The 15,819-nt window shown below is 40.6% G+C and overlaps 1 protein-coding gene and 1 long non-coding RNA gene across 2 annotated transcripts; both read left to right on the top strand.

Annotated features, from left to right (window-relative positions):
• Positions 1 to 2,680: 2,680 nt before the first annotated feature.
• On the top strand, positions 2,681 to 3,394 carry LOC145793421 (protein FAR1-RELATED SEQUENCE 5-like). The gene has a single exon (XM_082876247.1). The coding sequence runs from the start codon at positions 2,681 to 2,683 to the stop codon at positions 3,392 to 3,394; it is 714 nt and encodes a 237-aa protein (XP_082732373.1).
• A 138-nt stretch (positions 3,395 to 3,532) lies between these two features.
• LOC145792330 (uncharacterized) lies at positions 3,533 to 4,994 on the top strand. Its single transcript, XR_014331714.1, has 4 exons — positions 3,533 to 3,950; positions 4,041 to 4,100; positions 4,187 to 4,327; positions 4,473 to 4,994. It is a non-coding gene; the product is annotated as an uncharacterized LOC145792330 (long non-coding RNA).
• The last annotated feature ends 10,825 nt before the right edge of the window (positions 4,995 to 15,819 follow it).

Raw genomic sequence — 15,819 nt, 5'->3', positions numbered from 1 at the left:
CATTTTTTTTTTTTTTTTGTTTTCAATTTGCTTTTTTTTTGGGTTTGGAAAAAGTTTTTTTATGTTTTGTTTTTTTTAACATGCCGTTGAAAATGTAAATTTGGGTGTTATGTTGTTGTCTTCTTTTATATATATATTTGTTTTTTTATTTTGGAAAAGGTTTTTCATTTTTTTTTTTGAAATGACGTGGAAACTGCTAATTTCGATTTCATTTTATTGACTTTTTATTTTGTTTATTTTTATTTTTTTTGAAAAGGTTTTTTCTTGTTTTTTAATTTTAAATGACGTTGACAATGCTTATTTAAGTTTCATTTTAATGTGTTTTTTTTTGTTGTTGTTGTTGTTTTTTATTTGTTTTTTTTTGTTGGAAAAGGCTTTATTATGTTTTTTTTTTTTCAAATGGCCTGAAAAATGATAATTTCATTTTTTTTTTAATTTGTTTTTTGTTTTTGGAAAAGGATTTTTTATGTTTTTTTTAAATGACGTGGAAAATGCTAATTTTTTGATGAGGCGTATTTTTGTGGTTCTTTTTTTTTCATTTACGTTTTTGTCATTTTTTTTAATTTGTATACATTAATTTGTTTTTATTTTTCAAAAATGGGTTTTCATTTGTTTTATTTTTTATTAAATTACATGGCAGATGCTAATTTCTATTTTTAATTTTTTCTTTTTTTTTTTTGTGGATGAGGCGTATTTTTGTGGTTCTTTTTTTTTTTAATTTACATTTTTGTTACTTTTATTTTTATTTGTATACATTAATTTGTTTTTATTTGTGGTTTTTCATGTGGGGGTGGTTTGGTAAATTTACCTTGAAGTGGGTTGTTGCCAATTGCAGTGGCTTTTTTCTCTATTTGGCTACTTTAGCCTCTTTTGTCCCGTAGTGGCTAAAATAGCTCCAATTTGCATTGCCAAACGGTGCCTAAGTCTCTTACTAACAACCTATAACATTAGCACCAAACACCAACTACATAACATAACATCGACACAATTCGATAATCTTCGATAATTAATAGCCACTAACCCATACTACTACCAAACCCCACCAACACTTTTAGGCATACATTTTCCCACTAGCCTCCAACATTACAAAATACACACCCAATCATATAAACATTAATTACAACACCATGCATCTATTACATTACATACATGCACAACATCACATTTGCAATCACTGGTAACCCCCAAACCCATGAAAATATTACAACATTAACCAACAAAACCACGTATTTGTCACATTACAAACATGCACAACATCACATTTGCAATCAATGATAAACCCCAAACTTACGACGTGAACAAAATCACCTAAGACTCCACATGACGCACCAATTAAACAAAAACTCATTTTGAGCATTGACCTTGATGTCATGTTGTTCTACAAACAACCAAACTAACATGAAAGACATCCATACTTGTGGTTATCGCACTAACACATGATTAACGATGCCGTTAACGGATTAATTTTAAATCGCCGACGTTACGTCCTCAATGTTAATCGCACTCCAAGATATCCCAGTGCCCACGCCTCTTTGCCTCTGTAAATTGGATAGAAGGGATTTTCATGATTTTCTAGGGCTTTTTTGGGGGGGGTTTTGTAATGTTATTTAGGGAATAACGAATTCTAGGTGTAACGTTCTCAAATCTAGCGTTCAACGGAGCAGGGGTCCCTGCTGTGGAATAACCACAGCAGTCACGGCTGTGGATTAAAACGCCACCGTTTTCATGTTCTTTTTTCTTTTTTTTTTTTTAATCTGAGGGTTTATTAATTGTTCTCACCCTATAACAAACAAAAGAATGAAACTAGGGCCGCCGCCGTCTATTCCGTGGTGCAGGGCCTCTCCATTGACATGGATTGAAGGTTAGTTTTTATTTATTTTTTTTTATTTTCTATTGACATGGATTGAAAAGTTAGTTTTTATTTTTTTATTTTCTAAAAGTTAGTTTTTATTTTTTATTTTTTTATTTTCTAACATTTTTGTCTTCTCTCAAACAGATTGAACAGTGTTCTTTATTTTTGCTTCACCGTTCTTCTGCTGGATTTACAGACCATTATTGTTCAACAAACTGGTATGTATATTTATATATATTATATGTATATATGTTTTGTATTTTGTTTTGTACAGTATGTTAGTGGGTTGAACAAGTATAATAGTTTGGTTTGTTTTTTGTGAATGGATTGAGAAACACAATTGTATATTATAAGAAAATTTTTTTATTATGTAATTTGTTTTGTACATATTATGTATTTTTGTATAAATATTATATAATTTTTTTAAGGAGTTACGATAATTTGTAATTCATAATTATTTTTTTTATAGCAATGTTATGTATTTTTGTGGAAATATTACACATTTTTATAACAATGTTATTTATTTTTGTAATAATGTTATGCATTTTGTGGTCTAAAAAAAGTTTCAATAAAAAAATCTATAATCTTACTATAAAATGTGAATTTAATTTTTTAATCATAAATTGTTATAACTCAATAAATGATGACATAACATTTACCCAAAAATTAATTAATAACTTTTAATTAATTTACATTATTAATTGATTTATTAGATTTCATTGAATTGTTTAATTACTCAGCATTTAAAATTAATTAATAACTTTTTTGCTCAGATTCTTGTTTCGTTTAATATATATATTTTTTTTCCCCATATTTGTTAGTGTTGAAATGGAGGATAGTATAATGGATGATGGTGGACTTGAGGGAAGCATCGAAGAAATGGGAGAGTTGGCCAAGGATAAATCACCATATCTTGGTATGGAGTTTCCATCAGAAGAAGCTGCATATGAGTTTTATAATGAATACGGAAGAATTGTGGGATTTAGTATTAGAAGAGATTATTGTAACAAAAGTCAGAAAGATGGTGTTATGACTAGTAGAAAGTTTGTTTGTTGTAAGGAGGGAGAGAGGGAAAAAGATAAACGGTACACGATGATAAAAAATCCTCGAAGTGAGACAAGAACAAATTGTAAAGCATTTATGCATATATCTTTTAAGCGGGACTTGTCGAAGTGGATTGTGTCGAAGTTTGATAGCAACCACAACCACCCTTTGCATCTTCCTCAATGTACTCATTTGATGCCATCTCAGAGAAAGGTATGTGATGCTCAGGGTATAAATATTGACATAGCTGATGAGAGTGGAATATCTCTTAAGGCTTCACATGATCTTATTAGTGCTATAGCAGGAGGGAAGGAATTTGTAGGGTTCACGCGAGAGGATCAGAAAACCTACTTACGTGCAAAAAGACAGCGAAACTTGCAGTATGGTGAAGCGGGGAGTTTGTTAAGATATTTCCAGCAGCAAGTGGCAGAAAATCCATATTTTTACTATGCCATTCAGTTGGATGTAGATGAGATGATTACTAATATCAGTTGCTAGTTTCACCATTCCTTCATCAACTTTCAGTATGAAAATCCATATTTTTATTATGGAAGAAAATCCATATTTTTACTATGCCATTCAGCGAAACTTTCAGTTGCTAGTTTCACCATTCCTTCATCAACCAAGAATGGTGAAACTAGCAACTCAAGCATCTATGCACAAACCTGCCTATCAATTGGTTGATGAAGGAATTAAGGAATTGTGTGTAAAAGTAAATAATATGATGAAGGGAGTTGGAAGTTTTGGTACCAATGAATTAGATGTGGACGACCCCAACATTACACAAGTTAAGGGCATAAAGAAGAAAGATGTTGGACACAAAGGGAGGGGTAGATTAAAACCTTGGCATGAGATGATGCATAAGAAGACAAAAGTTATTTCACAACCTACCCGCCTTAGTAAGGTATTACCTACGTACTTTTGAAATTTCAAATGACATGCATTTATTTTTATAAATTATGTAAAGTATTGATAACTTTTTGAATTTCTTTAGACTATTGGTCAATCAAGCAACACTACAAATGTTCAAAATTCATCCTCAAGCCAACAACAGGTTAGCTATTGTTTTATGTTATTTATTTATTATTATTATTTTTTTTTTATAAATTGTGTAATGTATTGATAAATTTAACAACTTATGTAGATTATTGGTCAATCAAGCAATATCACAAATGTTCAAAATTCATCTTTAAGTCAACCACAGGTTAGCTCTTGTTTTATGTTATTTTGTTTATTTTTTAGACTACATTGTATTAGTGTATTTACTTTTCATGGTGTTTTATGGAGTAGGATGGTGGGAGTTTCTATTGGCCACAATTGATAACTTATGGGTATAATCTTCTCACACATGATACTAATTCATACTCACCAAGGTATCTACAATCACAACCTTTGTCTTTCCAAGCATCACATAGTCCACAAAGTTCTCAAGTAAATAATATATATATATATATATATATATATATATATATATATATATATATATATATATATATATATGTTTGTAATGTAATTTAGTCCATAAAATTTATTCTAATGAATTTTCTTTCTTTTCTTTTTATTTTTATTTTTATAGGGAATATCACTTAATCCAGTGGGGCGCAATCCAATGGAGACCGAATTTAGAAATGAGAGTTCTTTTGATTTTTCTATTTATTCCCAACTGCCTCCAAAAAATTGACATGGGGATCCACTTTGTAGTTTTTGTTTTGAGGATTCAAATTGAAGGTTTTTAGAATTTTGTTTGGATAATTTAGAACGGTTGAGACAGATTTTGGGATATTTGGTAGGAGATTTTGAAGTTTAAATGTCTCAGAATTTTGTTTTATTTTTTTTATATAGATGTTGGATGTGAATTGAATATATTTTGGCCTTAAGTTGGTTTTTTTTTTTTTTGAAGTTACATTTTTTTTGCTTATGGTTTGATAAATTGATTTGTTCAAATACAATTTTTTTCCCTTTTAATTTCACTTTTGATGCATTTAAGTCAGTTTTGAAAAAGTCAAAACATGTATGGTTTGTTTGATTTTAATTTTAAAATTAATCTTTTTTAAAAAATATAATTTGGTTTCATAAATTGATTTGTTCCATGAATTATTTTTATTTTATTATATTTTCTATTTCTAAAATAAATTTTTTTAATTTTTTTTTTTTAATATAATTTTTTTTATTTAATTATATTTTCTATTTATAAAATAAACCCTCAGATCAATGGAGAGGCCCTGCTCCACGGAATAGACGGCGGCGGCCCTAGTTTCATTCTTTTGTTTATTATAGGGAGAGAACAATTAATAAACCCTCAGATTAAAAAAAAAAAAAAAAAACATGAAAACGGTGGCGTTTTAATCCACGGCCGTGACTGTTGTGGTTATTCCACAGCAGGGACCCCTGCTCCGCGTTCAACTCACACAAATTGAGGATCAAAACTGCATCATCATCAAGGAAATGTTGACGTTTCCATTTTTGAGCTTTCGTTTTGTTCACAATGGAGGGAAAAGAAAAAAAATGCTCTAGTATACTTTCATACTTTTTGTTAACTACAACATCACCTAAACACTCAATATACCCCTCCAAACAGCCAACCCATGCATTACATTCGTGGACTTAAGTGTAATTAACATTAACATAGAACCAATTAATCTAAAAAATAAATTACAGGACTAAATGGTTCAACCTATCTAAACTTGGGATTTATTAGTATTTTCTCCCTTCATTTAATCATATAAAACATAAATACTTGTTACCTTAATATATATTTATATAATAAAACATAATGAATTTTTAAAATGTCATAAAAATATAAATTGTTAGAACGGTATGGATCATTTCAACTAAAAATTTAATGACTGAGATTACTTGATTAAAAATAAATTTTTTGCTCAGATAATTATTAATTTTTATTTTACAATCTCACATCAGAAAAAGAATAAAAAAGAAAATTGTTTCACTTATATAAAGTGAATCATATACTCTCATTTAATATTATAGTATTATGCATGCTTTAGTTCAAGATAGTTTAAATTTTAATAAAATAAATATAAAATTTTTAATTTTTAATTAATTAATTTTTATGTTAGTCGGTTGGTCTTTTGACCTAACTAATTAAGCTGAATCGTTTTCGATTTGAATGATTCGCTGATTTAACCGTGATTTTAACAGTTTTATCAAAATATATTGGTTAGAGTTGTTTGATTTGAAATAAACTAAAGATTGATCTAATTAAAGATTAAATGGCTGTGATTGCTTTATTAAAAATAAACTTCCTCCCAAACAATTGTTAATTTTTATTTTGCAATCTCACATTGCGAAAAGAATGAAAAAGTGAGTTGTTTCATTTATATAAACTAAATCTTATACTCTCATTTAATATTATAGTGTTGTGCATATTAAAATAAAATTTAAAAGGTTTAATTAATTAATTTTTGTGTAAGTCAGTTGGCCTTTCGATCTAGCCGATTAGGTTGAATTATTTTCGATTTGACTGATTCACTGGTTTAATAGCGATTTTAGTGATTTTACCCAAATATATTAGTTAGATTTGTTTGATTCGAAATATACTAAAAATTGATCTCATTAAAAATTGAGCAACTAAGATTGTTTGATTAGAAATAAACTTCCCACCCAAACAATTATTAACTTTTATTTTACAATCCTACATCGATAAAAAAAAAATGAATTGTTTTGCTTATATAAAGTGAATTTTATGCTCCCATTTAATACTGTGCATGTTCCAGTTCAAGATAGTTTAAATTTTAAAAGAAAAATAAAATTTAAAAATTTTAATTAATTAATTTTTGTATAAGTTAGTTGGTCTTTTAACTTAGCCGATTAAGCTTAACCTTTTTCGGTTTGACTGATTTGTTAATTTAATCGCGATTTTAGCGGTTTTATCAAAAAATATTAGTTAGATTTGTTTAATTCGAAATAAATTAAAGATTGACTGAATTAAAGATTAAATGATTGAGATTACTTGATTCGAAATAAACTTCACGCCCAAACAATTGTTAACTTTTATTTTATACAATCCAACATTGAAAAAAGAATGAAAAAGTAAGTTGTTTTACTTATATGAAGTGAAACTTATGTTCCTATTTAATATTGTAATATTGAGTATATTTCAGTTGGAAATAGTTTAAATTTTAAAATAAAATAAAATTTAAAAATTTTAATTAATTAATTTTTATTTAAGTTAGTTGGTTTATTGACTGATTCTAGGGTTTTATCAATATACATTGTTTTATTTCTCCAATGTATCTTTATGTTTTGATGACAAGCTGTAACATAGAATAAACTAAACTAAAAATTTTATAAAACGAAATGTATTTTTATTTTATTAAAAATATAATTTTTTTAATTTATTCTATTTTTTTTATTTTTACCTATTTGTACGAGGGCGAAATATCCTCTGCTTTCCGTACTCCTTGGACATTAAGCTTCTTGTGACGGCGTCTATCTCTGCAACACAGAAATGGTAAGCTGTCCGGCGGTGGTGTGCCAGATAGACCCTCCGACGATCAAGTCAGACCAATGGAGGAAGAAAAAGGCTATCAGAGAGAGAGAGAGTGTTAGTGATAGAGTGAATTTTTCATACCTCTCGCGTTCCTCTTTCTTTCTATTTCTAGGCTGGCCATGCAGCCTCAAGATTGTGCGCGCACTACCTCTGCTGTCCTTTCCTGGACAGGTGACAGTGCCCGCCTCTCACCACCTTACGCGTGTAAAGGCTTAGTCCTCCCACCAGTACACGCAGAACTGTCTAACGATATTGATGCGTGCGTGGAGCAGATGTCCTCTCCCTCACGCCATTGGCCTAGGTGGCACACTTAACCGGAGTACCACGACCGGCCGGTTCCTTGTGGAGGCAATTCTCCACAAGCACACAACCGAGCTAATAAACGCCGACCTGCCACTTGGCAAAGGAGCCAAAGTGTTATGCTTATGACCGGGCTATTTATGATCGGTCCCACCTGACTGACCGGCTATGAAGCACGCTGGACTTCCACCGTTCTTCACTCTTGATCACATGAAGCCCGTCCATCTCAGCCGATCTGTTAGGCGTATGCCGGCGCTAATCGCATCTCAAGTCTAGTCCGGGCTCCTCTTAGCTTGGTCATCAGACACCGCTGCGCGCTCGGCCGCGTCATAGCTCGGCCAGGCATTGGTTCGTGTCTGGTCGGTCGACCTCTCCGGCCGTGCAAGTCAAGCCGCTAGGCCGTGCAAGAGAGGAGTCTGCTCGGCGCCATGCGGTTCGTCATGATCGGCGTTATCGTAGCTCGGTCGTACTAACGCGCAAATCTCCCCTCTCAATTTCCCCTTAGCCCCATCCGACCTAGTCGTGATTGGGGTTACCATCGTGACCGAGCTAACGGATGAGTTGCGCCATTACCAAGCTGAGCGCGATTGAGGGCATACCTGTCGCTGAGCTATCCCATTTGGTCGGCCATTTCCTCCGCAGTCTCATCAAAGGTTGTACAGCCGTACTGACAGCCGCGTTCCCAGTGCCACGTGGCTTCACGCCATTGGGTTATGCAGCCAGTTGTTCTGCACGCGCAGAATTCAAATGGCTGTGCCGTTTGGGTTTTTCCCCCATTTTTATGTACAGCCCAAGAGTCATTCGAACCCATCATTGTCCATTCTCTCCTCCAAACAGACCCTGAACCTCCCAAACCTTCGAACCTCTGAGATCACCGCCATTACTGTCTCTGTGCTACATCCTCCATTTCAGTTCCTTTCGAAGGCTGCAATCGAGCTCTCGAGGTTGCGTTCACCCTCGCATCTGCCCCCCTAGTAAGTTACACTACCCTCCCTTGCATTTTCTGTTTATATTTCTCAAAAAAAAATTTATACCTGTTCTTCATTTCCGTGCCACTGTGCTTCGTGTGTTCTGCTTGGGACCTTTAAGGCTCTTCCTTTTTAGCCCCAATAATGTCACACCTTAGAAAAACGGGAACTGGTGGAGTGGAGGGGGCCTTCGAGTCCCTTAATTCACCAAGCCTCAAAGCCAAACCTCTGAACTTGATATGAACAGTTCGAATCTGGACTGAACCGAGCTAAATGCTCATTTAGATCGGTAGGTAGAGCTATAGCCGAGCAAAAACTGGTTTGTGGCTTCTTACTGAGGTCGCAACCGAGCTGAATACTCTAATTAGATTGGTAAATAGGAACGCACCGAGCTGTAACTTGAGGTCTCCACTTCAAAGCCTAACCGAGCTGAATACTCCATTAGATCTGCAAATAGGAATGAACCGAGCTAGGAAATCGACCAAGTAGTCTAGCCGAGATAGGGGTCAGGTCGGTAAAACACCAAAAATCCTTTACTGAGCTATTTCCTATAGGAGCCGTGGAATTTATGTCGCGCTAACCCTTGGCCTCATTTTTTAACAATGCAGAACAAACTAGGACCGATCAGTTCAGTCAAGAACCATCACTAGTAGAGCTCAAAGACCGAGCAAATAAACCAAACCTTTTTGTCTGAGATACAAGTTAGTTCACCAAATAAAACCGAGATAGATGGGCAAGTACCGATTCATGGTGAGCTGGCCGAGTTTCGTAGGGAGTACAACATCCCCGATGACGTCGTCTTAGAGCTCGCCAAAAAGGGAGACACCCCTTGGGGGGATCTAGACCGGTGCCCCTTCACCATCGTATCAATAGTAGAGGGAGGGCTCCGTTTCCCGGTTCAACCCTTGATCTGCGAATTTTTGAGGCAAACAAGGCTTTGCCTGACCCAAGTTTCAAATAACACTTACAAAATAATAAACGGGGTCACCGAGCTAAACCAGAGGCTCGGTCTCAATCTCGGTCTGGCCAAAATTTTCCATCAGTATAGTCTAAGTAGAAATAAGAATGGGCTTTGCTGGTACCTCAAAGTCAAGAAGGGCCGAGCAAAGCTAATAGAGGGCAACCCAGACAAGGAGACCAACGACGACGACTTCTTGTGGGTGTCCGGTGGCTATGAGGACACCAAGGCACCCATACCGGGATGGTATATTAGAAAGGATTTTGGCAGTGCCGGTGAGTCGCTCGGCTGACCGCGATATTTTTTTTATGCATCAATTACTTTCCATGCCGATCTAACACTTGTCTTCTTTTTGCAGATAAGCACCTAGCAGCAGACTACCACCAGTCCAACCAAGAGGCCATCAGAGCCCTGCTGTGCCATCCTGCCGAGGAGAGGGAGGCTTCGAAACTGCTCGGCTTCGAACAGACCTACCATTACACCGCACCGCGTAAGAGTCGGGTTACCGACTTTCTGCGTGCACCAACCCCAGAACTAGATCCAAACCTACCACCGATCAGGCTTGTTCCACTCACCGCCGAGTAAGAAATGGCGAAAATCAGGGCCATCAAGTCCATGATCACCGGAGAAGAAGGCGAGTCCCAAAAACCAAAGGCAACCGGGGGGACATCCTCCAAACCCGCCGGGCAACAAGAAGGGGCAGTACTGGCACTTGCCAGCGAGCAACCGACTGGCCGGTCAAAGAAAAGACCGAGGAAGGACCCGGCCGGGCAAAGCCTCGCTGACGAAGACTTCACTGAGCTCGCCGCCACCGAGCTGGGCGACCAAACCGAATCCCCAAGCTCCCCCCCGGTCTGGGCGCCCGAGATAACGTGCAAGGGCCGGGCAATCTCGTCTGTTGATTCGGTGTACGCTGACAAGGATTACTCCCTTGGTTTCAATATGACCAAGGGGCTAATCCTTCCAGCCGACATGAAGAAGCACGACGAGTTGTCCGATCTGAAAGTGCTTCGCTCGACAGCCAAGTCGATAGTGCTGGTAAGTTTTTCATTTTGTTTTATTTTGTCTTCAAGTCATTGCTCGGTTTTTGTTCGGTTGCCTTGGTAATCATGATCTCTCATTTTCTTGCAGGCCGCGCAAAAGAATTACCTCGCCCACGAGCGTATGATCGCCGTGCGGCAGAGTCTGCGTGAGACCATCGCCGAGAATAAGGCCCAAAAGGCTGAGATAGCAAAACTCAAAGCCGCGCAAGAAGCAGTCGCGACGGAGCGAGACATCCTGAGCCAAAAGGTCGACCGAGCTAACGAGGACAAACAACGGGCCGTGAAGTCGGCGAAGGCTCGGTACCTTGCCGAGCTGAGGAAACTGCGCGATGCCAACAAGCTAGCCATGGACAAGGCAGTCGAGGATGCCGAGGACCGGGGATACGCTCAGGGCGAGAAGACTTACGAGCGCCAGGTCCAAGCGACCAAGGACGTCTTTTTCCAATGCGGTTGGAAAGCAGCCGTGGAAAAAGTTGGCCTTGGTCAGGACGCTGACATGTTCCTTAACCCCCCTGCAGCCTACATCCCGGTCTATATGCAGGCGTACGCCAGTGCTACCCAGAACCGGCTTATCGCTGAGGCAAGGAAAGAAACCAAGGAAGAAGCCGCCGCTGCGCAACAAGCCGAGCAAACCACTACCGAAGCATCCCAAGATGCGGAAGATGAAGTGGCTGACCGAGAGGTTGTTGTGGAGGATGGAGCAGACGATGACGCTGAGGAAAACCTGCCCGAGCAGACAACTGAGATCGCCGAGCAGACGACGAAGGCAGCCGAGCAAACCGTGGACCTTGAACTGGACTAAAGATCTTCCTTGTTTTGTTTTTTTTTTTTCTTGGTTTTTTTGGATGTAACGGGCTATGTCCCCCATCTTGTACTGAAATTTCCTTTATCAATGAGAATTTTTGACTTCTTGCTCGTACGTCTTCTATTTCTGTTCAGTTGGCGTGTGCATAAATTCCTTGATTCAATCGTTGACAATTCACAACTGCCAGGTCGGCTATGCCGCACAATTTGCCGAGCTAAAATCACCTTAGACGTTTTCTAATCAGAATTAGCAGTTCGGCTCCTCGAACTTTCCGATGATCTGACATTTTAACTCGGCCGAGCAAAATCTGCTCGGCCTTGACTAGTTTGTAGACTTTGTAGAATCCCAATACTTTAACATGACCGAGCAAAATTCAGCTTGCCTTTTAAGTTGGGTAAGCCACCAACATTTCTTTTCCGCCGAGCAAAGCCAGCTCGGCTTTTTATCGGTTGGACAAAACTCCAACATTGCGAATTCTACCGAGCAAACTCCGCTCGTTTTCCATATTGGTCAAGACACCAATATGCCAACTGGGCTGAGCAAAATCAGCTCGGCCCTTACATTGGGCAAAACACCAATGTTTCAGTTAAGTTGGTCATGACGCCAACATTTCAACCGGGCGAGCAAAACCAACTCGGCCCTTATGCGAATTGGTCCATACGCCAATTATGTCGTTGGACAATGCACCAACTGTTTGTGCGGTCTCCCTGCCCCTGGCATCCATAATTGCCTGGCGTCCTTGCGATGTCATTGTACAAAGATGTAATACCAAACAACAAGAGGACTATTTTTCATTACAAAAGCATTGCTATCTTTTACATCAAGTGCCAAAAGGCTAAAGGTCTAGAAAAGCTAAACAGCATAAGCAAATTACATTTTAAAAGTAAAAGACCTTAAGGTTGGCCGCATTCCATGGTCTGGGGACAGCCTTGCCATCTAAATCTTCCAGATGGTATGCCCCTTTACCAGCAAGACCAATCACCTTGTATGGTCCTTCCCAATTTGCATCAAGCTTTCCTTCGCCCGGGACCACCGTGTTGCCAAGCACCTTTCTTAATACCCAGTCCCCAATCTTGAATAGCCTGGGGTGCACAGCCTTGTTGTACTTTTTGGAGAGTTCTTGTTGATAAGCCGCTATGTGGATCAATGCTCGCTCCCTCCTTTCTTTAGCAAGGTCCAGCTCCAATGCCACCGCTTCATTATTCAGATCTGGCTGGAAATTTTCAGAGCGGATGGTTGGCATGCCAATTTCCAACGGGATGACGGCCTCCATGCCATAGGCCAAAGCAAATGGTGTTTCCCCGGTCGACCGCCTTGGCATAGTGCGGTATGCCCAGAGCACATTAGGGAGTTCTTCAGCCCACTTGCCCTTGGCCTTCTCAAGCCGCTTCTTCAGTCCGTCCAGGATGGTCTTGTTTGAGGCTTCTGCTTGACCATTTGATTGAGGATAGGCCGGTGTTGAATTGTAAAACTCGATCTTCAACTCTTCGCAAAATCTGCGAAAGAGTTTTCCATCGAATTGAGTGCCGTTATCCGAGATGAGGGCCTTGGGTATACCGAAACGGGTGATGACATTTTGCCATACAAACTTCTTCACATCCTTTTCCTTTATGGTCGCCAATGGCTCAGCCTCAACCCACTTTGTGAAGTAATCAGTGGCGGCGATGAAGAACTTGCGATTGCCCGGGGCCGCTGGGAGTGGCCCCACTATGTCCAATCCCCAGAGTGCGAACGGCCAAGGACTAGTAAAGGGGAGTAGTTCTCTTACTGGCTGATGGACTCTTCTGCTCGGCTGCCATTTACCGCAACGAAGCATTGTTTTGCTATCACTTGGTCTCCCCAAACTTCTTCGATTTGCCCGGTGGGCGCCGGAAAGCACATGACTTGGTGGAAGGTCGAAGCAACTGCTTGCATGGCGTGCAGCCAGCCCCTGCCTAAGATCAAGTTGTAAGTCGATGGAACTTTGAGCACCCAGAATTCTACTTGCTTTACGACCGATCCCGCTTTGACCGGCAAAATAATTTTTCTAATTGGCCATTTTGGCTGTGAGTTGAAGCCGACCAAAGGGGACGTTGCGGGGGCCAAGTCCTTGTCTTCCAACTTCATTTGTTTAAACGCGTCATAATACATAATTTCAACCGAACTCCCCTGGTCGATCAAGATTCTCTTGATGTCAAAGTCTTTGACGCAAAGAGTGACTACTAAAGCATCATTGTGCGGCATCTGAACTCTTTCCAAGTCCTTGGTCGAAAATGAAATGATGTCCCTCTCTTCGGCCTTTCCCCTCTTCACAGTGGGCTGAACAGAGAGCACTTCCCTCATGTGCTCAGCCTTCTTGATCATCCCTCTCAGCTCGCAGACCCTGGCCGGTTCAACGATGCCGTGGATGACGTTGATTACACCTTGCAGGGGCGCTTCCAGGGCGGCTAGGCCGTTGGGCTCGACTTGCCCTGATGGTGCGGCCTTCATTCCCCCATCTATGTATTGGTCAAGATATCCAGCCGCCACCAACTCCTCCAAGTGTTGTTTGAGCGGCAAGCAGTCCTCCATTCGGTGGCCCCGTTCTTCATGGAAGGTGCAGCGATATTTTGAATTGAAGCCCCTCTGCGCACTCCCCAACTTGGTCGGCCAACGGACGAAGGGTTCACCTCGAATCTCGCTCAAAATGCGGTAGATGGAGATTTTAAAAACCGTGGTGATTCCAGTCCGTGCCTTCAATTTTCTTTTGGCATCCTCCGCCGCATCACGGGGAGTGTCAGCCCGGTCGTTTCGGCGGCCCTTGTTTCTGTCATCACGGTTTGAACCATGGCGCTGATCTTTTGACCGGTTATTTGGGCGGTTATCCTCCTGCCCAACCGAGTGAACTTTCCCCGCCACCCTTCTGTCCGCCGCCACCGGATTAGCCTTCTCGGTCGCGAAGGCAGTATCATCCTCCACATGAATGTGCTCATTGATCCGCTGCATCAATGACTCCATGGTTGTGGGTTGATACATTGTGAGTGAATCTCGCAGCCTATGTCCGATTGGGAGACCCCGTTTGTATTGAGTGATCGCCAGATTAGTGGGGTTGTCGAGAATCTCATTGTAAGTTTCTCAGTATTTCGCATTGTATGCCTTCAATGAACATCCAGACTCCATCTTGACGCCCAGGAGATGGTCGACCTCCTTCGGCGTTTGTGTGTTGGTTTTGAATCTGGTGACAATGGCTTCCGCTAGTTGCTGCCACCCCCCAATACTCCCCTCCGGGAGCCTTTCGAACCACTTCAAACCCAGCTCTCCCAAGCTTGCTGGGAATATGAGGCACATCAAGGCGTCGTTGCGCCGGTGGCCAGCCATTACTTGCCGGTAATGGCTCACATGCATGTACGGATTCGTCTTGCCGTCGTACAAAGTAAACTTTGGCTGGTGGAATCCGGCGGGGAGTGGTGTACTCTCAATCTCTAGAGACAGCGGCGTGGCTGTAAGTCGCGCCAGCTCTTTGTCCACCAATGTAGGGGCTATCACTTTGGGGGCTGGCATCGCCACTTCCTCACTACAACAAACTGGAGCGCTCAACCTCTACAATGCCGGCACTCTCCGAGCCTCCCGACGGCGCACCCTCTCCTCCAATACATCCCTCAAGTCCCTGGAACGCGCGGAGAAAGAGGATCCCGACGTCGGCGTCGGGCGTGAGGGGCGGTAAGTGCTGTCGCGAGAGAGGGACCTGCCCCCTCTTTGGTCGGAATCCCGAACCCCATAGTTCCTGGTGATGGAGAGAGAATGAGTCCTCCCCTGGCGGCGACTGCTACAACGAGGGGACGGGGTGCACTCACTGAGGTTACCCTCTCCAGCAACACCCTTCCCTTTAATCTGGCGTTTCAGCAGCTCCATCTCCGCCGCCATCTTGCGAATGAGGGCGTCTTGGTCCTTGAGTTTGTGCTCCAGGCGCTGCGCATGGGACTCCCCCCAGTGTCGGCGGCCCTCTGGACTCTGCGAGCAATCAGTACTCCTCCCGCGTTTGTCTCGCGCACCTCGCGAAGGAGTCTCTAGGCCCGCCATAGCTGGAATATTCGGGGGGCCCTTCTCTCAAGTGGACGTACTCAGGTGTGACGCCATCGAAGACGGACAATGGGGCCTCGCCGTTGTTAGCCATGGAAATGGTTGAAGAAGCTCAAAGAACAAGGGTTGAGTATCAAAGATTTTTCCACAGACAGCGCCAATTGTACGGGGGCGAAATATCCTCTGCTTTCCGTACTCCTTGGACGTTAAGCTTCTTGTGACGGCGTCTATCTCTGCAACATAGAAATGGTGAGCTGCCCGGCGGTGGTGTGCCGGATAGACCCTCCGACGATCAAGTCAG

The sequence above is a fragment of the Camellia sinensis genome, chromosome 6, assembly GCF_055761805.1.
Source record: "Camellia sinensis isolate YWXY chromosome 6, ASM5576180v1, whole genome shotgun sequence".
NCBI classification, from domain to species: Eukaryota; Viridiplantae; Streptophyta; class Magnoliopsida; order Ericales; family Theaceae; genus Camellia; species Camellia sinensis.
This window is presented reverse-complemented; position numbering and strand designations above follow the sequence as displayed.

Coding starts and splice junctions, on each gene's coding strand:
- LOC145793421 (XM_082876247.1), top strand. CDS start 2,681: ATGGAGGATAGTATAATGGATGATGGTGGACTTGAGGGAAGCATCGAA.